The sequence below is a fragment of the Pimephales promelas genome, chromosome 3 (assembly GCF_988280905.1).
Source record: "Pimephales promelas chromosome 3, fPimPro1.hap1.1, whole genome shotgun sequence".
In the NCBI taxonomy this organism is placed as follows: Eukaryota; Metazoa; Chordata; class Actinopteri; order Cypriniformes; family Leuciscidae; genus Pimephales; species Pimephales promelas.
In genome coordinates this window covers 25,931,866-25,959,613 of record NC_142771.1, presented here as the reverse complement: position 1 = coordinate 25,959,613, position 27,748 = coordinate 25,931,866, and the positions used below count along the sequence as shown (strand labels likewise).

The 27,748-nt window shown below is 37.8% G+C and overlaps 1 protein-coding gene and 1 gene segment (V, D, J or C); both read left to right on the top strand.

Moving 5' to 3' along the window:
- The window catches only part of LOC120490316 (uncharacterized), a 32,174-nt gene extending 5,117 nt beyond the window's left edge, over positions 1-27,057 (top strand). The window contains exons 3-13 of the mRNA XM_089128034.1: positions 3,612-3,763; positions 9,943-10,146; positions 20,236-20,360; positions 21,177-21,678; positions 22,090-22,157; positions 23,975-24,271; positions 24,384-24,671; positions 24,823-25,146; positions 25,368-25,679; positions 26,670-26,824; positions 26,970-27,057. Of these exons, the coding sequence (XP_088984160.1) occupies positions 3,612-3,763; positions 9,943-10,146; positions 20,236-20,360; positions 21,177-21,678; positions 22,090-22,157; positions 23,975-24,271; positions 24,384-24,671; positions 24,823-25,146; positions 25,368-25,679; positions 26,670-26,824; positions 26,970-26,981 (2,439 nt within the window). The 3' untranslated portion in view covers positions 26,982-27,057. The remainder of the gene's footprint in view (positions 1-3,611; positions 3,764-9,942; positions 10,147-20,235; positions 20,361-21,176; positions 21,679-22,089; positions 22,158-23,974; positions 24,272-24,383; positions 24,672-24,822; positions 25,147-25,367; positions 25,680-26,669; positions 26,825-26,969) is intronic.
- Positions 6,539-7,208, top strand: LOC120490322 (immunoglobulin heavy variable 3-9-like). The segment is given in 2 exon segments: positions 6,539-6,627; positions 6,773-7,208. Coding segments are annotated over 2 exon segments (402 nt in total).
- Positions 27,058-27,748: the final 691 nt, after the last annotated feature.

Here is a 27,748-nt window from a genome sequence, read left to right as displayed (position 1 = left end):
GTTGACATAAAACCTTTCAGACTTTTTGTAGTATACAATAGCTTATGACAAAATACCAAAGTTTGTCTGTTAAAGTAAAATAAATAAATATTTTGCATATTATGTAGGTCAAGTGATTTATTGCGTGTGTAAATCAGTTATCTGTAAGTGTTTGGTAACACTTTAGAATACTGTTCCATAATTAACGAGTAACTGCAGGAACAAATGAGTAATGCACTATTCAAGGTGCAAAACGCAAGTCTCTGAGTTTTTGCAGAACTACGCCTCCTCTGGTGACAAGCGAAACTGCAACCAGAGGTATGCGTGCTCATGGATCACACACACGCACGTTTGCACAAACCAAAGGAGCATCAGCCGCATACATCTTTTGTTACAGTCATAATGAGGTAATAAAGTTATAAATCTGCAAGTCATTTAAAATATATGAAAGGAAAGGCATTTGAGTAAATTACCCACTTATGTGTGTGTTTGAGGGGGAAACAGGGGTGGTGGAAAACTTTGGCTTTTGTTTCCATCTATCTCCATGTTGAACTGTTTTATGTGCTTACTGTATCCACTTATGATTGTATTATTGTGGAAACACGTTCATGAACAATATAATTTATGACTTTATATAGGATCCGTTTGAGCCCATATAGAGCAGACTGGAGATCTCTCTATTTGTTGAAAGCTTCCCGATGATGACTCGTCTCGAAAAGGCTGTTTTGCGAATTTGTGTGAAATTGGGTCCCAAAATTACTAACTGAAGAGTAAGGAAATATTACAATAATCACAAATTCAAATAAAACTGACCTAAATTAAAAACAATGTTTAAGTTTAATTTGATTAAGCATAGAGTTAAAATCAGTATCATTGCCTGTATACTTTGCCCATGCCATTGGATTCGTGGTTGAGCCAGTGGGTGGTCCTTACACCTGCAAACCTCTTTTCTTTATTTGCAAATGATTTAGTAGGCAGGATCAGTGCCACTCAGACTCCTAAAGGACTGTGTTATAAACTGAATCCTCAGACAGTGTTTATGTTCGGCTGCAGTGCAGCTAAATATCTTTATTATTCTCCTAATTTGACAGATTTAGTGTGATAATGGAAATTTTACTTTACGGAGTGCTGCTGATGATTATTTCAAGTGAGAATGATTTAGCTTTTCCAGATTAATGTTGACGTTTCATTGTTCTTAATCATCTAACATGATTTTTCTTCTGTTTTTCAGGTGTTAATGGTCAGTCTTTGAGCTCCTCGGATTCTGTGGTGAAAAGACCAGGAGAATCAGTGACTCTGTCCTGCGGTTTCTCTGGATTCTCAATGAGCGACTACTGGATGCACTGGATCCGTCAGAAACCAGGGAGAGGACTGGAGTGGATTGGACAAATATCTGGCTCAAGTGTATATTATGCTCAGTCTCTACAGGGCCAGTTCTCCATTACCACAGACACCAGCAAAAACATGCTGTATTTAGAGGTGAAAAGCCTGAAAAATGAAGACACAGCTGTTTATTACTGTGCCAGAGAGTCACAGTTACACAGAAGACTGGAGGGCTGAACAAAAACTGTCATGATCACTGAAGCAATTACTGCAAATTTCCCCAAAATTCAATACATTTCTTGTTTAGACATGTAGTTTAAAATATCTTAATATTTCTGTATCAACAGCTTCCCAAATAAAAGAGAGGATGAGTTTAGGCTGGTAATAAAGGAAGGTCATAAAGATATTACATTCCAAGCTTTCAGGGTTGATCATTGATTACCCTTTTCACCCAACATGAACTGGGTGCTAGTTTATAGTTAGAGCTATTGCCGGGTAGTAAGATTCATACAGCCCATTCAAAGGTGATGCCTTGGGGTGAGAATGCGTTGGATTCATAACCTCCATTGAGTGCACTACAGTCACCATACATAAGCATCTGCTAAGTTAATCTGAAAATAATTCCTATATTCTTTGACTGAGATTCAAAAATATTAATTCATGAAAACTATTTTAAATGTCCTAAACATTTCCACAGTGAGATAAACACTAATCATTATATCTCCATAAATATAAAATTGTTAAGCGAATTAGTGCACTGTAGTGGTAAATATCCTTTACAAAGTGCAATATGAATCCAGGTAGGGTTGATTTTTTTTTTTTTTTTTGGTCTGACCTTCCTTTGATATAAAATATGCTGGAGGATGGGCTATGCAAATTAAAATGTACATTCTGCCTTATAAACTCTTCATATTTATCTCATTTTCAGTTTTTTGTCATTGAGATTTTTAACAAAACTGCAGCAAAAATGGTTCTCAGAATTACTTGTTGTTTCTTAATCCTTCTAATCTCTATTGAAAGTAAGTAAGATTTATTTTTAAGCACTTCAGAGCATATTTATTTTATTAATTTTCATCTGTTTGCTGTCAAGTCATCTCTATTTTTCACTTTATTGCTAAAATCAAGCATCTCATTTATTTTATTTTAACAGTATGCAAAGGTCAGACACTGACTGAGTCTGAGTCAGTCATCATCACACCTGGGAAAGGACATAAACTGACCTGTACTTTCTCTGGGATTGAAGTTGGTAATGCAGATATTTCATGGATAAGACAGGCTGAAGGGAAAGGGCTCGAGTGGATCTCACATATTTCTGCTCCAAGCGGCGCTAGCAAATATTACTCTAAATCCGTTGAAGGACGATTCACCACCTCCAGAGACAACAGTAAAATGCAGGTGTATCTGCACATGACAAATCTGCAGGCTGAGGACACTGGTGTTTATTACTGTGCCCGAAAAACACAGTAACACAAGAGGCTGGTGTGCAGTACAAAAACTTATGTGCTTTTGAGACATTCATACTTCATGACATATTTTATCAAAAATGCTTCAGATGGGTAATCTGATTCTGTAAAAATTAAACTGACCAATCAACATCAGCATTAACATCAGCAATATTAAAAAAAAAAAAAAATACTCATCCATCTCATCTCTATAATTATTGTTCACACCAAAACTTTTACTCCAATTATTAGTAAAGTAACCTCTGCCTGTGTAAGAATGTGGACATTTTGCATAATTTTGATTTGGAATAATTATAAATTAGAAATGTCCATTTTTATTTGGAATAAACACTAATTTATAATGTAACCAATTATTATAAGCTATAAAATGAAGTAACAATAAAAGACAGACATTGCGACAGAGGTTACAGTAATAAAGACACAGAAAATGTAAATGTACCTTTAGGGGGCAGCCTATGCAAAACTACTTCCACTTCTCCCTTTTAAAAGCCCCCGCTCTATTCATCTACAGACACAAAACTTGTTTATGAATTTCCTGCATCAAGTTCATAACATGGCAATGGATATTGTGTCTAAACTGTGTTTTATCTTCATGTTTGCTCTCACGGATTGTAAGAAAGGCTTTTGAAATCCTGTTGACATATTCATGTGTGCTGTTGTAAATGTTAATGTTGAACTGTTCATTTTTCAGTCTGTTGGTGTCAGACACTGACTGAGTCTGAGTCAGTGGTTATTAAACCTGGAGGATCTCACAGACTTATCTGTACGTGGTCTGGATTTAGTAGTGACCCGGACTTGGCTTGGATCAGACAGGCTGCAGGAGGAGGTCTGGAGTGGCTGGCATACATCTCATCTGGCAGTAGTTCAATATACTACTCTCAGTCTGTTCAGGGACGGTTCACCATCTCCAGAGACAACAGCAAGAAACAGATGTATCTGCAGATGAATAATATCAAGAATGAAGACACTGCTGTATATTATTGTGCCAGAGAGTCACAGTGACAAATACAACTACAGTACTGCACAAAAATCTGAATGCAACAATGTCTGTTTAAATATAATCAACTGGAGCTTTACAATGTAAAAAGTTTTATTTTTTTACATTAATTATTTTTCTTAAAAATCACAAATATCATCTGAGCAATTACAGAAAAAATGTGTTAGTTCAAAATACAATACTATAGGCTATTGAAAAATATTTTCATAGGTAGTTATGACTTATAATGATAAACTGCCAATAATAAGTATTTATACCCAGAGATATAGGGTAAAAATATTAAATGTTGGACGTGTGTCGAGTTTCATGCAATTTAAAGCATGAAGTGTCCCAAGAGCATCCAAAAAAAATATTGGAGTTTGATTAAAGAGTATTAAAGTCGGCCCAAGGTTGACTTGCTGGGTTCATTAACGCGGCGCCACAGGGTTAAAGTGGTGGCCGCTGCAAGTAAATATTGTATCTTGGCTATCGGAGAGATTATTGGACATACAGTAAGAACATTCTAGTAGCATCAAGGATGAGTTATGCAGTTGTTTGTTTTTTGAACACTGTAGAAAATGCCAATAATGTTGTGGAAAGAGGAATTGTAATTTGTGGAGTTTTTTTTTTACACCTGTGCTTCCTCTTTCAACTCATGTGAGAAAAGTTATTTGGTCAAACATCCCACCTTTTAACAAGGATGAAACATTGGCACAGTTCGGAAAGTTGGTTGCTCCAGTGAAAAGGATCGTGATTGGGAGTAAATCTGAATTGATCAAAAATGTGGCGTCTTTTTTCGGTTTTTGGCGGAGATTCACTTGATTTTGAGTGAGAACAGAACAGAATTTGATGTTTCCGAAATATGAAATTCAGATTTGATGATTCCATAGGGTTTATGTTGGACAAGAGATGGTTTGAGATATTTGGGAGTATATTTAGGTAATGAAACAATAGCTAAAAAAAATAAATAAAATAAAGAACATAAAATAGCTAATGCTGTTGATTATTTTATATCTTTAATCCAAATGTTAGTCAAAAGTGCCCTTTTTGTTCTCAAAGCCTTAACTTGACTTGTTGAAGGATATTTTCATTTGTTTTGATGAAAAAATATACTCTACCAGCTTTTCATTTTTGGTTTTAAATATACCTGAAGAAGATTGTTATGAAAAATGAAATTAATTTTTCACATTTTCTACAAATTTCTCTCTCTCTCTCTCTCTAATATAAAAATGTAAAACAGCAAATAGTTTCTGTAATTATCAGCAATGTGTAATTGCGATGTTCTATCAAAACATCTACAATCAAATCTAAAATGCATTTGAATTTTGAGCGTGTGCGGTCTTTTAACTGTATATTTTGTAATAACTGGACAATTTGTGTTAACAAGCAACCCCTTGGGCCCCTTTTTTTTTGGTTTAGGCCACTGCCCCTCAAAATATCTGTGCAGTTGTCATGTTGTGATGGACTTACAATAAAGTGAACTATATATATATATATATATATATATATATATATATATATATATATATATATATATATATATATATATATATATATATAAAACATTTGTTTATTTCTTGCCAAACAGTGCTGGAAAGTATTCAGGATGTCAATCAATTTTAGCTCAGTATTGTGTTTGACAAGTGTTTTATACTTGATCATTTTAATATATGCAAAACTACTCAGATTTTCCACCCCTCTGTGTTTAAATAGAGAAGTTTGTATTTTTAATCTCAGTAGAGGAGAGAGCTGAGATCAGCATAAATCATGTTCCCTACATATCTACTGTTGCTTTTGGCAGCAATGACCAGTGAGTGTCTTTATCAGCAAGTAATATAGAACAGATATTTTGGCACCAACTGTATAATTTCATCGATGTGTGTATTGTTATTCTCTTTGACAGGTGTGGAATGTAACATTATCCTCACTCAGCCAAACTCTGTAGTTCTGCAGCCAGGACACTCATTTACTCTCAAGTGTGAGGTGTCTGGATATTCTGTTACTGATGATAATTACGCAACAGCCTGGATACGACATCCAGCAGGAAAAGCTCTGGAGTGGATTGTGCACATATGGGGAGGTGGAAGCATATACAAAAAAGACTCACTGGCAAACAAGTTCAGCATCTCCAAAAGTGACTCCAGCAACACAGTGACTCTTAATGGACAAAATCTACAGTCAGAGGACACAGCTGTGTATTATTGTGCCAGACAACCACAACATGAGAAAACAGTACAAGCACTGCACAAGAACTACTATAACATCCAGTATTTCTAAATCTCATTCATGGTTATACCATTATATTATCACATATTAAGTTTGAAACTTAAAGGGATAGTTCATCAAAAAAAATGTATTCTGTCATCATTTACTCACCCTCATGTCATTTCAAACCTGTATGACTTACTTTCTTCTGAGGAACTGAATACTCAGAATACAATTTTGAACTTGTTTTCTTTATATGAAAACAAAAACTTGTGCCGCAGCCATTGACAGTGGCCAGCTCTAAGCAACAAATGACATTTAAGCCATACATATACAAGCCATGAAACTATGGATGTAACTAATCAAGATTCATGTAATGTTATTCCTTGCCTGCATAATGTAGTTCCTAACTCTCGGATCTCTTTGTGATAACGAGCCAATATGCAAACCAAAAATGCAAACACTTCATGAAAGCATTTTCGGTCACAGAAGCTGAAGCTACAAAATCATATCCTGATTTAACTAGTTAATAATATGCAAATTTCACAGCAGAATAAGAGTATCTGTTTCCTAGAGTAGAGGATCAGTCACTGTAGCACTAAAGCTGTGTGTGGATGTCCTGCCTGATTCAGAAATCAATCATGATTCAAATTCTACTCATTTTATGTGCCTTTGTGCCAAGTGAGTGGATTCATTCAGTCACATCAGAAAAGGGAATCTTTCTGTTGCTGACTGTAATAATTCACATATTTATTTAGTTAGAAACAGATGAAATGAGACTGGCAGTGACTGACTAACAGTATGTTGTTAATGTTGTCTTTTACAGATGTTTGTGGCATCTCACTGACCTCGTCTCCTGCACAGATTAAAACTCCTGGTCAATCAGTCAGGTTGTCCTGTCAGATCTCTGGATATGCCCTCAAAGACTATGGCACAGCTTGGATCAGGCAGCCTCCTGGGAAAGCCATGGAGTGGATCGGGATCATATGGGGCAGTGGATCAATAAACTCTGGAAATTCCTTCAAGAGTGGCTTCACTATTTCCAGAGACACAGACCAGAATGAGCTGTACTTAGACATCAGCAGCCTGCAGACTGAGGACACAGCTGTATATTACTGTGCAAAGACCAACACGGTGGCCCAGCTCAATGTGAGAAACTGACAAAAACAGATCTGTAGATCATCAACACAATGATCAACACACTTAATACCTGCTTCATGATCATGATTCAGACACGCTACACACACACACACACACAAAAACACACAAGAGGACTTAAAGTTATGACATCTAACATTGTTGTTTTGTGTCTGTTAAACGAAATGCTATTTGTTATATGTTTTGATTAAACAATAAATGTATCTTGTATTAATAAATAAATATAATTCATAATAATAATAAAATCCAACGCATTCTCACCCCAAGGCGTCACCTTTGACCATGCTTCAATATTTGACGTTTTAGGCGCCCTTTAGCGTCACTTACATGACGCGATCCTACGGCGTCATCTAACTGGCGCTAAAGGAAAGCGTCAGTTAGAGGACGCGGTTAGGTTTAGGTGTGGGGTGGGGGTAGGGTACTCGCGATCCTAGGGCGTCATCTAACTGACGCTAAAGGGCGCCTAAAGCGTCAGATATTGAAGCATGTCCAAATGCTTCCCAAGGCGTCAGTTAGGTGACGCCTTGGGAGTGAGAATGGGCTGTAAAATCTGTATAAAGGTTTATTGTAGAAATGTGTCACAATGCTAATATTATTTACTGTAATATAGTGCACTATAGCAGTGCACTCCACAAGAGGGAGTCTTTTTCTTAAAAATGAAACAACCTTTTCCTTAAGACTTAAAACAATTATCAATGATCACAATTATTATTTTATTACATTTTTATATCAATTCTAAAAAAGTAATCAAAAACCAGCACACTAACATCATTTAAATTACACACATGCCTCAATTTGAGTCCACAATTATCACAATAAAGAATTATGGACTAAGTAACTCCTCTCATAAATAATAATCATATTACGAAGGCCTGTAAAAGCAGACTATGCAAATGTGCTAATTTACCTCTATATAACGCACACACATCCAGCTCACTGTTCACTGTCCAGTGAAATGATATGAGCAGCATTTACATATAGCAAACATTTAGACAATGGTGCCAAGGAGCATTTGCTATTTCATCTTTATGGTGATTGTATCTCAACAAGGTAATTTTGACATTTGGGTTATTCTAGCAAACAAAAACAAAAAACAAAAATTCAGATTCACTGTTACTGTAATATGATTTATGTATTTTATTTCACAGGTATCAGTGGTAATGGAATCCAATTAGATCAGTCCTCTGCTGTGATGAAGAGACCAGGAGAAACAGTGAAGATCTCATGTAAAATATCTGGTTTTACAATGACAAGCGCCTTGATGCACTGGATCAGACAGAAGCCAGGGAAAGCTCTGGAGTGGATTGGGAGAGTAAACTCTGGCAGCAGTTCTGCCTCAGATTATCTTATTTACGCAGACTCTGTGAAAAATCACTTCATTATGAGTGAGGACGTGTCTCAAAGTACACAGTATCTTGAAGCCAAGAGTCTGAGAGAAGAAGACACTGCTGTTTATTACTGTGCTCGACAGTCACAGTGACTCCATCTGTTGAAGCAGCTGTACATTAACCACAGAAAAAAAAACACTTAGGCTATAATTAAAGGTTTTACTATTATTATAATTCTCTCAGTTTTTTTTTAATTCAGATGATTGCTTGTTTGTATCTGATATCCACTCATCATTTGCATGACATTGAAAGGACAGAGTTTACTGATGATGGGGATTGCAGTTTTTGATCTTTATACTCCCATTTATATTTACTTGTTTAATGTCTCTGTAACTCGAGGCCAAAAAGTGATCAGTTCGTTCAAACGTACAGAACTCTTGCTTTAATTCCTAGTGATGCTAAAAAATAAGCAAAGCCACAGATCAGTGCCAGCAAGTGCTCAATGTAACAACAACCACCACTGTCAGTCCTGAAATGCCAAAACATGTCACTCCGTCCTCCTCACTGACCTCATTTAGCCAGGCCGATGTCACACAAGCACCAGTCAGCCAGCAACATCAGACCTACAGTCCTAGTTGCGCAATCCCATCTGTGCTCACTTGTCTTAGACCTTTGTTAGGATGTGGCAGCTGAGTTTTGAGCATACTGCAATTTGATTTATCGGGTTAGGATTGTTGCATTATTCCAAATGAATAGACTGAGTTTCACAAATATATATATATATATATATATATATATATATAAAAAACTCACAAATAAATAAAAACTATTTACAAATTTGTTTTATATCACAAACACAACTCTGCCTGGCGTTTATTTGACCGCATTCTTATTTGCAGATCGCTGCACACATTTGTGAATCTCTTCTTGTGCATTGTATGAAAACACTTCTAGCGAATCTCTTTACATTTGTTTGTGAATCTCAATCTATATATATTTTTTTTTGGAATAATGCAACAATCCTAAGTGCATAGGATTTCAGTAATGTAATAATGTAATGATATTTATATCATCTTTATCTGAAAAACAGGGGAATCACTGATTAACATCGAGGGAAGCACAGCAGATTTTGTTTAGTTTGTTTAGACCCTCCCTTATTCAAATGAATCTTGAAATACAGTCCATTCTCTGTGCAATAAATGCTTGGATTTTTAAAAGCTTCTTCACATACCAGAAACATACTTTTTTATGGAACTGCATTGATCTTAGAGGAAGATGAACCTGAGTTATTTTACTCTCTTTGTACTGGTTTCATGTAAGTTACAGTAATATCCAATTTCATTAAGAAACTTTCTGAATTTGACAATTAAAATCCAATGCTGTTTTAATTATGTTAACATTCTGTCTTAGTTCCAGAGGCACATGGTCAATCTCTGACCTCTTCTGGCTCTGAGGTAAAGAAACCTGAATCAGTCACACTATCTTGTGTGGTTTCTGGACTCTCCCTTAGCTGGCTGCACTGGATACGTCAGAAACCAGGGAGAGGACTGGAATGGATCGGCCGTATTGACAGTGGCACTGGCACTATTTTTGCTCAGTCTCTACAGGGCCAGTTCTCCATCACAAAAGACACCAGCAAAAACATTCTGTACTTGGAGATAAAAAGCCTGAAGACTGAAGACACAGCTGTTTATTACTGTGCAAAAGAGTCACAGTGAGACAAACGTCTGCAGGGCAAAACAAAAACAGAAGTACAGACACAAATGACTATAACATTTTACATCCTGGGAATTAAAGAGTTGCTCTCTGTAGATTCTCTTCAGCTACATTTGCCACTTTCCTACATTTAGTAAGTTTTGTTACAATAGGATACATAAAATATGCAAACTAAATTACATGAACATACAAATACAATGAATTTTCTAATGAGTTGACGAATGAGCATGTACGCTAGGCAATTTTAGAAAAAATAATTTTCATATTTCCAACTAATTTACTGCAAGAATAAAACATTTTTGACTGTTTGTTTGACTGAAAGTTTTCATTTGACAGAAAAATGACTTTATTAGAACATTCCAGTGATCTGTATGTGCAGAGTACAGTTTGTCTTTCTCTTTATATTTGAGCCATGGATGGCATTAACACAAAAATACCACGATTTCTCCCCGTCTGCAAGACCTCAAGAGATACAGTAATAGCAAGAATCAGTTTTATATTCAGATGTGCAGCCAGAAAATTGAAGACGAAAAAAAAAAGAAAAAAAAAACATATCAGCAACACTGTTTACTGTAATATAATATTGTTTGCTCGAGACAACTCAGCTAAATTGTTAACATTTGGGGGAATATTATTGATCTAAGCTCAAGCATGAACAGAGCATGCAGCAAATATGTTATACAATCAAATGTTGTCACCTGTGTGTAAGATTTCAACTTTGTTTTTGAAATATAGCAACACATTCTCACCCCAAGGCGTCACCTTTGACCATGCTTCAATATTTGACGTTTTAGGCGCCCTTTAGCGTCACTTAAATGACGCGAACCTACAGCGTCATCTAACTGACAACGCATTCTCACCCCAAGTCGTCACCTTTGACCATGCTTCAATATTTGACGTTTTAGGCGCCCTTTAGCGTCACTTACATGATGCGATCCTACAGCGTCATCTAACTGACGCTAAAGGAAAGCGTCAATTAGAGGACGCGGTTAGGTTTAGGTGTGGGGTGGGGGTAGGGTACACGCGATCCTAGGGCGTCATTTAACTGACGCTAAAGGGCGCCTAAAGCGTCAGATATTGAAGCATGTCCAAATGCTTCCCAAGACGTCAGTTAGGTGACGCCTTGGGAGTGAGAATGGGCTGATATATGGCATAACAGAATCTTCAACGCATTCTCACCCCAAGGCGTCACCTTTGACCATGCTTCAATATTTGACGTTTTAGGCGCCCTTTAGCGTCACTTACAAGACGCGATCCTACGGCGTCATATAACTGACGCTAAAGGAAAGCGTCAGTTAGAGGACGCGGTTAGGTTTAGGTGTGGGGTGGGGGTAGGGTACACGCGATCCTAGGGCGTCATCTAACTGACGCTAAAGGGCGCCTAAAGCGTCAGATATTGAAGCATGTCCAAATGCTTCCCAAGGCGTCAGTTAAGTGACGCCTTGGGGGTGAGAATGGGCTGGAATCTTACAATCCCTCCAAGCCTTTGATTACTCTAAACCCTCTATTTTTGATTACTCTAAACCCTTTATTTCCTCTAAAATCTATTTCTATGAAAACTATGTTACTGGGCAGATAAACTGGAAACTGGAAAACTGTGGAACTGTGGGCTTGGCCTCCGGTCTCTCAACCGAGGTTATTGAGACCATTCTTCACTCCAAAGCTCCATCCACGAGGAAGCTTTATGCCTTGAAGTTCTTGGTGTGGAAAACACCTTCAGGACCCAGTTAACTGCCCAGTGGGTGCAGTGCTGGAATTCCTGCAGGAGCGTTTCTCCACAGGGTTATCCTCCTCCACACTAAAGGTGTATGTGGCGGCACTAGCTGCTTACCACGTCCCATTCAGTAAAGTTTCTCTTAGGAGACATCGCTTGTAACTTGTTTCCTTCGTGGCACTTTGAGGCTGAGGACAGCAGTTCATAAGAGGGTGCCGACCTGGGGTCTGGCCATTGTATTAGAAGGTCTTTCTCTAGCTCCTGAGAAGTTTCTCACTTTTAAAACTATCTTTCTTCTTGCTATCCCCTCACAAAAGAATCAGAGATTTGCAAGCTCTGTATAGCGCATAATTACCATGAACTCACAGAGAGTCCGAGAAGAGAGGCTAGCAGCATCATTCTCAAATAATTTAGCCACAAGAAAGGCTATTCATTATAATAGTGTCACAGACAGTCAGGGTGAAGAGAAAAACTTTGGCCTGTACTGAGTGATAGTATGGGCATTATTTTCCCTTGGGAAAAAACTCACAGCACGTTAAGCGGTGCTCAAGCGAGTGCAGTACTCAGAAACGACGGGGCAGGTGGTACTTGACTTTTAAACCGACAGCAATTTGGCTTGTAAGGCGGGAACTTTTCGGTTATAAAACCTTATAAATGTAGGTGGGGCCAGCCTGCATGCCATACAGATATCTTGTAAAGAGATCTTTCAGGGCTTCTAGCACCATGGAAAGGTCCCATATGGGGACAGATGGGGGTCTGGGAGGATTCATCCTCTTAGCCCCTTTAGGAAACGAATGATCAGATCATTTTTCCATAGTGACGGCCCAGACGCAGGTTTTGTAAACACTGCTATGGCTGCTGCTTGTGGGTAGAAAACCTCAGGTTTTGCACCAGATAACAAACACTGACCACTTAGAGGCATGGAGACGTCTGGTAGACGGTGCTTTTGATGACTGCTCCACCCTCAAATATGATTATACATTTGGGTCATATGATTTTGATCACATGACACCACAGCTTTATCTAACCCATATTTTCATTGTCATTCATGTATTTATGGGGGACAAACAGTAAACCTTAGGTGTCCCACATTTGGGCAATTCACCCACCCTCTCACCGTTTCTGTAATTCCATTTCATGTTAGTGTTTTTATGACATGTTTGTGTGCTATGATTGATTAATGTCCCTTGGAAGAGAACGAGTGTTAGTGTTTTGGTAGACATAGTGTATTGTGTCAGTATATTATTGTTTTTTGAAAATTAGTGTTGGAGTTTAGTTTACAGTGTGTGTGATTTTGAGCATGAAATTAACCATTTTGTGTTGTAGGTGTGTTGTTGAGTTAAGAATTTAGGAAATTTGTTAAAAGGATTGAAAAAATTGTCATGGCGATTGTAAAAAAAACTGTAATATGTTTGTACAAAATGTTATTAAAATTACTATTAATTAAATATTACTAGAAATATGAAATATGAAAATGATTATGAAACAACTTGTTCCTCTTATGGTAGGCTACGTATTTACATTTTATTATTATTATTATTATTATTATGATGATTTTTTTTTTGCAAAAAAAAAAAAGATAACAGCAGAGCCTTCAACCCCGTATAGTAACGCTAGAGGGCGAGAAAACAACTTCTCAAGACATCGATTCAAAATGACTGTTGATTTAGAAAAGAGACTGGCTTTAGGCACAAATTATATGGTGGGGAATTTACAGACCGCTTTGTCTGTTTGTTTTTATGTGGACTTGATATAGATTATTTGTGGATTTTACCTCAATTGAGCCCTGAAATGTTTTTCGATTGTGGAAAAACGTGATATTCTCAAACCTATAGCCTACATTTGTTGGAGAATTTGTAAAGAATGACGCATGACATGCTGACGCATGGTTTTTGCACTTGTTTATGTCAATGTGACTATGGGGTGGCACGGTGATAAAGCACCATGCAAAAACTTTTCGGATATAAAACCATGACTTTTTTTTTTTTTTTTTTTTTTAGAAAATTGGAGAGAAGAATTACCGTGTTCATGCGTGAGTGAATTAATAAACCAATGAGATTCAAATAAATGCTCGCGAAATGCAGTGCTATTAATTATTTATTTTTAAGGTATGCATTATTCGTTTTCTGCATATTCGGCAGGTCCTTCAGTTATTAGCCTATTGAAACATCATTTTGTCAGGGTTCGGAATTCGGTCACATAAACATGGCTGATATATCGCAGTTTTTCTGAATTGCTAAAACCCATTCCTCGAAACCATCACACATGTCAAAACATTAAACACAAACACACAAAAAATCTTCAAACTACATCAGACTCTTCTGGCAAAATCAAAGAATGTTACTCAAAACCATTTTATCTGTGCTCAAAATCAAATAATGCTTTCAGATCTTAAACACATCCAGTCAAATATAAATACAAAAATACTTAATTCATTAGACATTACAGTAAACACATTACATTGATACATTAATCAAAATGTTACATTACATGCAGTTACAGAAAAAAATATTGTAACTATTACTTGCAATTTATATAAAAAAATAGTGTTAACTTAGGTAAATACAATTGTACAGGCTGTGCACTGCAAGTAGCCTATATTGTACTGAATATTGTATAGCTACTGAATGTCTGCATATTGGGCACTTTCAGCTGCTTCCAACAGTCCAACTGCAAAGCTCTAAACGGAAAGCATGTTACAGGACACTGTGCAACTGCAGAATCGTTCAGTGAAGATATCATTCTGCCTGTTATTCACAGGCAACGATGTCATCATTCCTCACAGGCAATGATGTCTCGTTGGCAGGCAAAGGGAAAAACCTGCTGGATTTAGCCTTGACAACAGTCTACATCTTGCTCTCTTTCACGTCCTCGTCCTCGTCGTCTTCCACCTCTTACACACACTCTACTCTTCGCTCTCGATGGATTGTTTCCATCTTGGTTTCAACCGCAATGGTCAGCAGTGGCTAAATTTATAGTTAAAATGTAAATGCTTTATATAGAACCTAAAACCAAAAGAAAAATTGTGATGCATTCATCAAGAGGTTGTTGTAAAGTCTGTTGCATGAGGAGAATTTGAGGTGGAATGCATCGCTGTGCATGGAGTGGCCACAGTGAAAGATTTCATTTCATAAACCCATTAACAACGACTTTATAAAACAGTAACAATTCACTCAAACTTTCATTGAGTACAATTGTATGGCGGAATTTTAGATTATTATTTTTAAAACAAAAAACTCGGTAGCGCTTTAGATTACAGCCCGGAAAGTACTGTGCAATTAAAGGTGCAATACCTAAGATTTTTGCATTAAAATATACCAAAATCACAAGGCCAGTGTTATATATTTAGTTAAGATGATAACTTACAATATTCCAAATGTTTCAAACAATGTTTAAATCACGAGAAAATTGAGATTTTAACTAAGGAAACGGGGCGTGTAAGCAGGGGTGAGCTGGGAGTCGCGAGTCAATCGCATCATATCCGCTTACCTCGGTTTTTCGCTCGTACTACGTGTAGTCCTGGACAAATGCGGTAGTTGTAGTTGTGCGTTAGCGTCTATCAAGCAACAAATGTAAGCTTATTTCGCGCATTTGTTAGGGAATTGAGCACAATAGGCTTTATGCACAACTTACTTCCGCATTCTCTGTAAAACAGGTCGCATCGCTTCCGGTCCAGGTCTTTTGTATGTGCTTCATGAAATTTTTTGCGGTTTTACTCAAGATAACTTAAAAGGAGCAAACAAAGATTAGCATAACCAATATCCCTCACATGTGCAGATTGATATTTAAACGTTTTATATTTTTTATTCTTCACAGTAACGTTTAGATATTAAAATGTAAGAAAACGGCAATAACAAAGTGAACTAGGTTTGCTGATTACCTTAAATATCCATAGATATCGTAGTCAGTTCTTACAGCCGTTAACACTTTCTCTGACAAGCGGATGCGATGAGACCCGTTTTCCGGTTTGGTCACGTGACGCACGGCATAAAGCCTATTATTCTTTTCATTTATTCTCGGAATGTGAACTGTTGGCTGTAAAGGGGGTCGGACACCGGACGAGAAGCGCCGCGCCACGTTTAGGACAACTCCACAGTAACGTTATCGAACACCGGACGCGCACTTTCTCATCAGTGTATGGCCAGCAATATTGTTATGTTTAATGACAGGAAATGAGGATAATGTCTGTTCTATGTTATGATTGTACTGTACAATTAAATACAATCGTTGCTGAGTCTGCATTCTGAAAACTTTACCTCAGATCATCCGTTAACTGAATGAATTGAGAATCTCACCTGAAAAATCTAATAACATCAGCAATTGTCATTCAAGCAGCTGATTTCTGTAAATGAATGCAAAACTATGCATATTGAAGCATAGGGCGAAGTCAGGGTCCATTAGCAACGATTTGAGACAAAAATAAACCATGTAAATGGCGCTCTGTGGCGCAGCAGGATTTTGAACACGGTCCTGAGCCGTTGCTGGGTGCCGCGGACAGACGCCGAATGGCGCCGCCGGTATGTGTACACTTATAGATAATAATGTGTTCGAATTTGAAATATGTGGCGCGACGCAGCCCATTCTCACCCCCAAGGCGTCACCTAACTGGGAAGCATTTGACCATGCTTCAATATCTGACGCTTTAGGCGCCCTTTAGCGTCAGTTAGATGACGCCCTAGGATCGCGTGTACCCTACCCCCACCCCACACCTAAACCTAACCGCGTCCTCTAACAGTTAGAGGACGCGGTTAGGTTTAGGTGTGGGGTGGGGGTAGGGTACACGCGATCCTAGGGCGTCATCTAACTGACGCTTTCCTTTAGCGTCAGTTAGATGACGCCGTAGGATCGCGTCATGTAAGTGACGCTAAAGGGCGCCTAAAACGTCAAATATTGAAGCATGGTCAAAGCTGACGCCTTGGGGTGAGAATGTGTTGCGCGACGCGGCGCTGAGCTTCTCGTCCGGTGTGCGACCCCCTTAACGTTAATTTTGTGAAACTGTAGCTGTGGTTGAATACTTACACGACATGAAAAGATGTGTCAACTGTACATGATTTTTTTATTTTTATAAAGTTTTATAAAGCCACGTCAACTCCTTGCAAGAGACCTGCCCCTTCAAACCCTCTCCACCAGCTTCGTCCAGTGACTCGTACAGTAACATCTGTGATAACTAATTTACTTTTAAACCTGACTTCTCTTGCGGTTACTTCAGTTTAAGGAAAAACAAGCATGTAAACGCAACATTTATAGAAATCGAACTTTACCTCATCCATTACAACTAATTCGATTCCTGTCTGACTGATTTATCCACGGTGGAGTTGAAAACAACAGTTCCCATCATTCCGCGTTTCTCCACGTCGTCATCAAGCAAAGCCGTTGTTGTTGTTTTGAATGTAGCGCCCTCTAGCGGCATCTAAATCTTAGGTATTGTAGCTTTAAGAGGAATTTACAGTGTAACTTTCTGTAATTATAGTGTACCTATATAGTACTTGTAAGTATAAGGGAACAATATGTAAAGCTTGGGAAATAAAGGGGTAACAAAATATTTATAGTCCAAGTAATTATAGGGTCCTTCACTAATGTTCACAATTAATTAGCTACTTAACAATCTTACATTTGGGAGCAATTTAGCGATAACATAAACTGTGTACCTTTTTGTAAAAATACTAGTGCATAGTGTATCTTTTTAAAAATTAAAGGGTACATATCTATGCATTTATTAAAATCATTATTATTATTTTTATTTTGTTGTTTTTTATAGCAAAATTGCAGATGTTAAAGTTTGGGCTAACATGTTTTAAGGCAATTTTATTTTTCCCATTTAATTTTTAAATATACTGGGAAACATATCTGGTTTCATGTGGTTACAGGATAAGTGGCGCTTGTATAATAAATAAAGATTTCCAAGTCAGTGATATAAGATTGTGTATGCATTTTATTGTACTTACCCAGTAACTACATGAAACAAGAGGGTAACAAGCACCACTTTAATTTACAGCCCGCATTGTCACACTTACCCTGTAACTACATGAAACAAGAGAACAACAACTACATGAAACAAGAGGATCTTTCCCCAATATTTAAGCAAAAGTTTTCGTTCTCAGTGCACTTTTGTTAAAAAAAGATTAGTTTTTTTCTACTAAATGCATATTTATGTACCCTGTAATTTAAAAGAAAAGCCTATACAGTGTGTACTGGTTCACCATTATTTCAAAAAGGTATGTTCTTGCTAAACATACTTTTTTGAAATAATCAGATAATAATCAAGTAGAATAAGTACCCCTTAGTTCTATAATACTTACAGTATATATGAAGAGTTCAGATGCAAAAGCCTCTAAGTGCCATTTGAAATTTTCTTCTAGAATTATCATTTTTATCAAGCTTGTATATTTAAGTTCAGTGATTTCACTTAAATGACAATGATAATTATCTATTAATTGTTATTTAAGTTAAATTACTTAACTTAAATATACAAGTTTGATAAAAATCATCATTAAAGAAGAAAATTTCAAATGGCATTTAGAGGCTTTTGCATCTGAACTCTTCATATATATATATATATATATTAATTCTCCTGGTTATTACCCCCTTGTTCCCCAAATTTAAAATATTTTTCCTTTGTACTTATTGTAAGTATGCTATGTAATTTAATTTGACAACATTTTATCAATTTTTCCACTGTTTAATAAGCCATTATCAACAGTAATATTGTGACGAATCTGCTCAGAGACAGAGATGAGATCCAAACGCAGCTTTATTTGAGGGCAATCCAGAGGCGTAATCCACAACGCATTCTCACCCCAAGGCGTCACCTTTGACCATGCTTCAATATTTGACGTTTTAGGCGCCCTTTAGCGTCACTTACATGACGCGATCCTACGGCGTCATCTAACTGACGCTAAAGGAAAGCGTCAGTTAGAGGACGCGGTTAGGTTTAGGTGTGGGGTGGGGGTAGGGTACACGCGATCCTAGGGCGTCATCTTACTGACGCTAAAGGGCGCCTAAAGCGTCAGATATTGAAGCATGTCCAAATGCTTCCCAAGGCGTCAGTTAAGTGACGCCTTGGGGGTGAGAATGGGCTGTAATCCAATGTACAGGCAAGGGTCATATAGGCAGTCCAAAACAGATAAACAAAGAAACAAACAAAACAGGCAGGGACCAGAGGCAAGAGAGTAATCCAGGGAACAGGGCAAGATATCAAAAAAAAAAACCAAGCGACAAGAAAACCGTAAGAATGCTCAGAATTGCAGTGTAACACTTAAACCAGCCCATTCTCACTTTCCTTTCGCGTCAGTTAGAGGACGCCATAGGATCGCAGCCCATTCTCACCCCCAAGGCGTCACTTAACTGACGCCTTGGGAAGCATTTGGACATGCTTCAATATCTGACGCTTTAGGCGCCCTTTAGCGTCAGTTAGATGACGCCCTTGGATCGCGTGTACCCTACCCCCACCCCACACCTAAACCTAACCGCGTCCTCTAACTGACGCTTTCCTTTAGCGTCAGTTAGATGACGCCGTAGGATCGCGTCATGTAAGTGACGCTAAAGGGCGCCTAAAACGTCAAATATTGAAGCATGGTCAAAGGTGACGCCCTGGGGTGAGAATGTGTTGCTTTAACAAGACTTCGCGGTGAGTGACTGAATGAACATGGTATATATAGACAGATTAACAGGATGAGACACAGGTGAATGCAATCAGTGAATGAGGTACAGGTGAATGTGATCAGTGATGATGAGTCCGGGCAGTGAGTTCTGGGAAATGTAGTTGTGAGTGAAACATCTGGTGTGGAGTTCCCTCTGGTGACTCTCAAGGGCACTCCACCTGGTGACCGTTACAAATATACTGTAATTTAATAATTTTTGATTGTAAAGTAAATTCTGTATTTTTACAGTTTTTGCATGTAATTTTGAATTTTGTGAAACGTTTATTTGCTGTAATTTAACGGAATACGTCTGGAAACTTTGCTGGCAGAGATTTGGAGTTTTTTTATGGGCGCCAAGCTCAGCAAAGCCAGACTTCGCAGCGTCATCAGGGCGGCCACCCTAGATCATGCTCAGACAGCTGCCGCAGACCGCCTCGGCCTAAAGTTGCGCTGAAGCCCGAACAACCGAAGTCCTCCTGACCACAGTGATAAAATGCCGGACCGCCATCAAAGCTTCGTCCTCTGTCAGTCCCCTCTCTTCAGGTTACTGCAGCAGTGTATACAGCAGCCAAAAAGCCGGTCACATTTCCCGCTTGCCTGCACCCAAACGCCGTTTTCACGGCGACCCAGAGAAATCTCTTAAAGAGCAAACAAGTCTTGTGTGTAGAAAATGTGCCCACAATTCAGTGTTCACCCCTTCACACAAGCACCACACTCTCCGTGTCTCTGTCAGAGCCCACTCCCATGAAGTGGACACAGCCTGCTCGAGTGTCAGAGTCAATAAACGTGCCCACAAGCCCGTGCGAGCGTCCCCTCTCTGCCCGCTCTGTTACACGGCCAGTAAACTCCTCTCTGCATGTAAGTCCCGTGCCTGTGACTCCTCTCGCTCATCACTCACATGTGACTCTCTCCCCATTCACTTCAATCGGGAAGTCACTCACAAAACAGCCAACACTGGCTGTTCACGAGCCGTCATGCACAACACCACTGTGAACACGGAAGCAGCCAGTCTGCTCCGTTCAGAAATAGCAAACCTTTTGTGCAAAAGGGCCATAGAAAGAGTGCCTCCTTCTCTGAGCGAGTCAGGGTTTTACAGCCGTTATTTTCTTGTCCCCAAGAAAGACGGCGGCCTCAGACCGATTTTAGATCTCAGATTTTTGAACAAAGTGCTTGAGAAAAGACCGTTCAAAATGCTTAGAGTCAAGAAACTTCTTGCGCATGTGCGCCAGGGGGACTGGTTTATTTCTCTCGATCTAAAAGATGCCTACTTTCAGATTCAGATAAATCCCCGTCACAGGCCATTCTTGCGATTTGCCTTCGACGGCTAGGTTTATCAATACACCGTCCCTCCGTTTGGCCTATCCTTAGCACCCTGTACGTTCACGAAGTGCATGGATGCGGCGCTTGCACCCCTGCAGAGCCAGGGTTTGCGAATTTTGAACTATCTGGACGACTGGCTGATTTTGGCACAATCACACACAGAGCTTCTATCTCATCGGACAGTTCTCCTCAATCATCTGGACAGTTTGGGCCTTTCTGTCAATTGGACAAAGAGCTCACTACAGCCCAGAAAAGCACTTTCCTTCCTAGGAATAGAGCTAGACTCTGTGGATATGACGGCTCGCTTATCAACACAGCGCACGCCGTGTTAAGCGACTAGCCGCTTCTTTTCAGATGAACAGCCTCACGCCTCTGAAAACCTTTCAGAGAGCGCTGGGTTACATGGCCTCAGCCGCCGCAGTTCTCCAGCTGGGGCTACTGCGCATGCGGCAGCTTCAACTCTGGCTAAACACCCATGCGACTCGCCGGGCGTGGGCCACAGGCCGCCAAACAATCAGAGTGACTCAGACCTGTATTTCAGCTCTGCAGCCCTGGACAGTGGCCGAATGGTATCAGCGGGGAGTGACTATGGGAGGAATAGTCTTGCCGAAAAAGTCACCTCGACAGACACGTCCAACATGGGTTGCGACGCGGTCTGCAAGGGCTCACCGGCTTTTGGCCTATGGTCAGTTCAGGATAAGCTCCTTCACTCCCTCATGTGCTTCCTCCCGATCATTCAGGGTCATCACATCCTGGTCCGCTCGCACAAAGTCAAAGTCAAAGATAGCTTTATTGTCAATTTCTTCACATGTCAAGACATACAAGAGATTGAAATTGCGTTTCCCTCTATCCCACGGTGTACAGACAAAAAAAAGACAAAAACATAATTGGTAAAACTAAAAAATGGGAAGGCAGGCACATACTATGAAGGCAGATAGAGCAGCCAAATATGAGTTGAGAAAGTGCAATTATGCATTCAGTCAATATAATAGTGCAAAAAAGTCTGTTTTTTCAGTGCATACATATACTGTATGCATACAGTCAATATAATAGTGCAAAAGTGCAAATAGTTCAAAAGTCTGTTCAATTATTTTTATATATATATATATAGCCTATATATATATATATACATTTTTTTTATCCAATGAATTTGTTGTGGTGGCACTTGGATAATTTGATAGCTTTCCTCTACAAATCCACGGATTTCAATAATACCTAGGTCTACTAAACGGAAAGGGTTTTGAAGTTCAAGGTTTTTGGATATCAGATCACGTCATATGTCTCATTGTGATGCTTTTGACTACTGGGGTAAAGGCACACAAGTGACCGTCTCAAGTAAGTTCTTTACTACATTCACATCTGAACATTTTTAGTTTAGCTATATAGCCTACTTGGAATTAAAAATTAAACAAAAACTGTAAACCAAAATTGCTCGATATTACTGTTAGAGTTTAGGCTATCGTATTCCCACATCGTCGGCATAGGCCTATTGTTTTTTATAAACTCTGATTATTTTGATGTTGCATTAATGCAAATTGTTTTAAATATATGTTTTTTTAAAAAAAACACTATAGCTGGATTTCATTTCAAAACTTAGAGACATATGCGTCCATAGATGCGCAAGTAGCCTATAGTTGCCATTATAATGATAAATAGGCTAAAGTGTAGGCTATATAAATTATTGTATTCATTTAGACACATCTGTCCTGTACATTCAATTCTTTATTAGCTAGTGTAAAAGCGAAACACAATATGGCTAATAATGCAGAGCACATTATAGCCTATCCAACAGCCTATGAATTAGGCTTTTGTGCAACTGATATCAATAATGTAGCGTTGTGATAGTTACTTCGACTACTGGGGCAAAGGGACGAAGGTGATCGTCACAAGTAAGTTATTTACTGATTTTATCTCTATATTTTGTATTCAAATAATAATATAGCCTATTGGACTGTTTGGGTTTAATATAGATGGGCTGAAATCTGTTAAGCAAACTAAACAAAGACACAATAAATTATGTTATCATAAATCTGTCGAGGACAATATCGTGGGAATTTTGGCTTTTTAAAGTCTTTGTTTAGTTTGCTGAACAGATTCCAGCCTATATCCAAAACACCTAGCTATAATTTAGCAAATTTCTCTCTCTTTTTAACGTTGATTGTTCAAACGTTAACATTTTTTTTTATAAAAAAAGATATCAACTGTCGTATAGCCTATAATGAGAAGCTTTCTCATAAGGACTTAGGTACTTTCTCATAATATTAAGAAACTTTATTTTAGGCTAATAATGATCTTGTATCTCTGATACAATGCACAGCAATAGGCTATATTTTGAGAAACTCCTCGATCATGATAAAAACTTTTTCGTTATGACCAATTTACTCATATTAATGAAAAACTTTATCTAGCCTAAATTATGAGTGTTGTTATTTCCTCTACATCATGAATGTCGTAAGTAAATGTAGTTGTTAATTTTTGCAGAACTTCTCTAGCAGCTACTTTGTTCTTGCCTGGCATGTTTCTAACCTACAAGCATAGCATACATCGCGGACTCGCTTGTTCATATAAATGTATATGGTCATCTTGCGTTTCGGTAATGGGCTGTACTGAAAATAACATCAGACTCAGGCTATGATAAATGTAATATTGTTGCCGCGTTTGTCCTTGCTAAACATTTTTTTTTTGTTGTTAATTTTGAAGTATTAGACAGTTTGAATTAGAATTATCGTTTTATTAAATTATTTCACTGAGGAAATAAATACTAAATTTAATGTTTATTGTATTTTTGCCTAATGAAACAAACATATAGCAAATATTCCCAAATATTTTTTAAATTCGCTCGAGGGCAATATGACATCAAAACGCACCCATGGCATTTGCTATATTAACTAATTACTGTTTAAAGTTTCAAAAGGACAATGCAGCAGCTTTCATTTTATGTAATGATTCAAAATTTTAGTTTATAATTTAATTGTATGTGTTTATTAACAATGATAACTAATGTATTAATGAATGCAGTGTGGATATAAAATTGTTTCCAGATTAAAATGTTTTTAAGAGACTTTGAAGCAAAGTCCAACAGTTCCACTTTGTTTGTCTGCTTCATCAGAGTTTAACCCAAATGTGTGTTCTGTGTGGTTTTGCTCTTTTAGGTGTAGCTGCCAATCCACCAACAGTTTATAAGATGTCTCAATGTAAATCTTCATCTGATTCCCTAATTGTTGGCTGTCTGGCTTCTGGGTTTTCTCCTGCTGAATCTGTCAGTTTCAAATGGATGGATCAGAGAGGAAATGCCTTGACTGATTTCATCCAGTATCCTACAGTAACAACTGGAAGCAAGATGTTGAAAGTCAGCCACATAACTATCAATGAAACGAAATGGAATAAAAATAATATTAGCTGTACTGCAGTACACCCATCGAAAACTGTCAGTGAAACATTCAGAATAGGTAACAACAGACATTAACAGGATGAATATTTAACTAAACTGTTGTGGTAATAAGATTGCAAAATGTCACATGTCCTCAGTTTCATTGTGCATAAACCTTGTTTTATTTGTAGTGAAACCACAAGAACCAACCCTGACTTTGGTTCCTGTTACAACTCCAAAAAGTACATCTGTCATGTGTGTTATTGAGGATTTCTACCCCGAGAAGCTCACTGGACAATGGAAAGTAAATAATGACACGACAAGCCTGAAACTGGAAAGCAAACTAAATGAAGAAACAGGTCTTTACAAGGCATACAGTTTTTATCAAGTCAGCAGTGAGACTTGGAATGCAAATACTTCATATTCCTGTGAGGTCACACATCGGGGAAAACCGATTATTGAGAAGAAGAACTTTAAAGGTAAATCATTTAATGTTGGTTTGCTAGTTCACACCCTCACTTCTATTTCAAATTCACACAAGGATACACTCCTTCAAAATAATTCCAATTCACAGATATACACTTAAATACAAATGTACATGAAGTCATATACTTTCTTTCTCCCTTGTAGCTAAATTCACACTGATGCTGAAGCCACCCATTGAGAGAGAACTATTTGTCAATGATAAAGTTGTCTTGGAAGCTGTTGTTTCTGGAGATGTAAAAAATACAGTGGAAGACGCTTTAGTGTCATGTACAGTGAATAATATACCTGTAAATAGTGAGAACATCACAAAGGGAAATGTCTTAACTGACACTCCAAACTTGTGGATTCTTACCCACTATGTCACCATTAATAACAAGACATGGTTTGATGGAGAAATGGTCACCTGCACCGTCCGTGACACAAATAATAAAAGAGACATCAAGCAGGACATCCGTTTTGATAAAGGAGGTAAGTCAATGTTACCTCCAAATAATTGACTTCGGCTGTATGTGCATTTATAGAATTATACTTTTTTAAAATACTTTTTTATGAAAATTAAATACAACAAATACCCATTTGAAATGGTTTCACTGTCAAAAAGCTTGGACTGTCTTGATGCACTATTGTTATTCATTATAGTTTAAAACTTCTGTTTTTTTAATGAACCTTTATCACCTCCTTTAATTAAGATGGACAGAAACCCAACGTTACCATTTACAAACCTGATACTAACAACAATGTCAGCGACAGTGTCTCTCTGGTATGTGAGGTCACAAGCCACAAACTGGGTGATGTCTATATCATGTGGAAAGTGGGCGAAGGGCCTTACATAGAGGCCAGAACCAGTGCTCCTATTCATCAGAAGAGCTCCACGTCTGTTCTCAGCATCCTAACCTTGTCAAAACAAGAGTATGAAGATCTCCAAACCGTCTTCACCTGTGCAGTCAAACACGCCAACATGGACAATGCAAAATCTCCATTAGAAGTTTCAACCGGCAAAAGTAAACAGCCAGAATGTCCAGTTTGTGTCCATGATTATAATTGATAACTTGTATCTGTTTGTTTTTACATTTTCCAGTGCTTATGCTCAGTGTTGCCCACTTGTCAGATAATCTGTCTTTGATGTTTTTGTTCATCGGTCATTGTTCTGCTTGTATCACTTTACCGCATGGGTCAAACTTACAAGCCAAATTTCACTCATAACTATGCTTAATTTGTTATTGCATTAAAATAATTATGAACAGGAACTATAGTCATATTAATATCATAGTGTTAAAAAGCAATACTTTTCAAGAGCAAAAATGTATTCTGACCTGTATGAGTGTAATGTTTTTGTTAAAATTGCGCTTTTATGTTTTGTCCTGTGCTTACTGTACCGCTGTAGCCTTTCTATGTCCTCTGATATAACAGTGTCATGTTCCATGTTTCAAATCAAAAATATTTAATTTTGGTTTGACAATTTTGTTTGTTTGTTTGTTTGTTTGTTTGTTTTGGCTTTTTTTTTTTTTTTCCAATTTTAAGCAATAAATCTTTGTGTTTGCAACTTTGCATGATTTAGTCCAGCTCTCATTTGGTTCTTATAATCAGAAATTTTACATTGTATGCTATTACAGCTTGTATGCTTTACATTCTGGCCCCGTTTCATCGATATATTCGTGAGATTAGAATATTTTTATGACTCTGCACACCACCAAAGTCACCAGTAACCTTTGACATTTATAATCAATAAGGCATGTTTTGTTTTAAAGTGTATGGTAAGAGACAGGACAATGTTATATGTTTGTCACTTCTTGTGTACATTTAGCAGTCTGTGCAAATGAATGTATGTGAGTACATGCAGCTGCCATGTGCTTGATTATACAGTAACTAGAAGCCTAGTAAGATTCACTGGACTTTAAATTCAGGATTTTTGATTTTATATTTTCAAATATGTACTGGACTAAATGCTTATCCTGTTCATATGTCCCATGAACATGTGTTTTCTTTTCCAGGGGAGCCACCAGAGCCGGAGAAGGGCTTTGCTCTGAATTGTAATAAAGATGTTCTGGAGGAGGATGAGTTCAGAAGTCTCTGGTCCACTGCCACTTCCTTCATCTTCCTATTCCTCTTTTCTCTGACATACAGCGCTCTACTTAGTCTTTTCAAGGTAACCCAAACATTACTAAACTGACTGCCGAGCATTTTTGATGGTAGATACTGTTACAGTTATATATACAGTACATAATGGCTTCACTTTGGATTATGTAACTAAAATACGTTTTTATTATTGATCGTATTGACTTTTTTTCCAGATGAAGCACTGATGAATTTTATAAAGAACTCCTGAAGACTCCAAGGTTTCTTATTCTGATGTTGAATCTACATAATTTGCCTCTATTCCAACGCATTCTCACCCCAAGGTGTCACCTTTGACCATGCTTCAATATTTGACGTTTTGAGCGCCCTCAAGCGCGATCCTACGACGTCATCTAACTGACGCTAAAGGAAAGCGTCAGTTAGAGGACGCGGTTAGGTTTAGGTGTGGGGTGGGGGTAGGGTACCCGCGATCCTAGGGCGTCATCTAACTGACGCTAAAGGGCGCCTAAAGCGTCAGATATTGAAGCATGTCCAAATGCTTCCCAAGGCGTCAGTTAAGTGACGCCTTGGGGGTGAGAATGGGCTGTCTATTCACACATTTTTAAAGACATTGACAAATAAGTCTTCAAACTCATCAATAAAGTATTATTGTGTCTATGATACAAGAGACAAGAGACATTATCTTGTCATTTATAGTAGATGTTACAAGGATAGGTCATTCAGAACATAAAATGTGTGAGTATTACTTATATTGATCCATTCACTGAAAAAAAATGATGAAATTGCGAAATTAATTTAATTATGTTATAATGAAATTTTAAAGTAGAAAGACTGAAATAGTGTTTTCTTGAAAAATCATACTCCATACTAATCTTAATTAAGTTAATCAAGTTTAAATCATGAATCAATTTAATTATTTAATCAAATTATTTAATTTGTCAAAAAATTATTATGACTTCAGAGGACAAATGGGTCATTGTTGACAAAGCTTCAA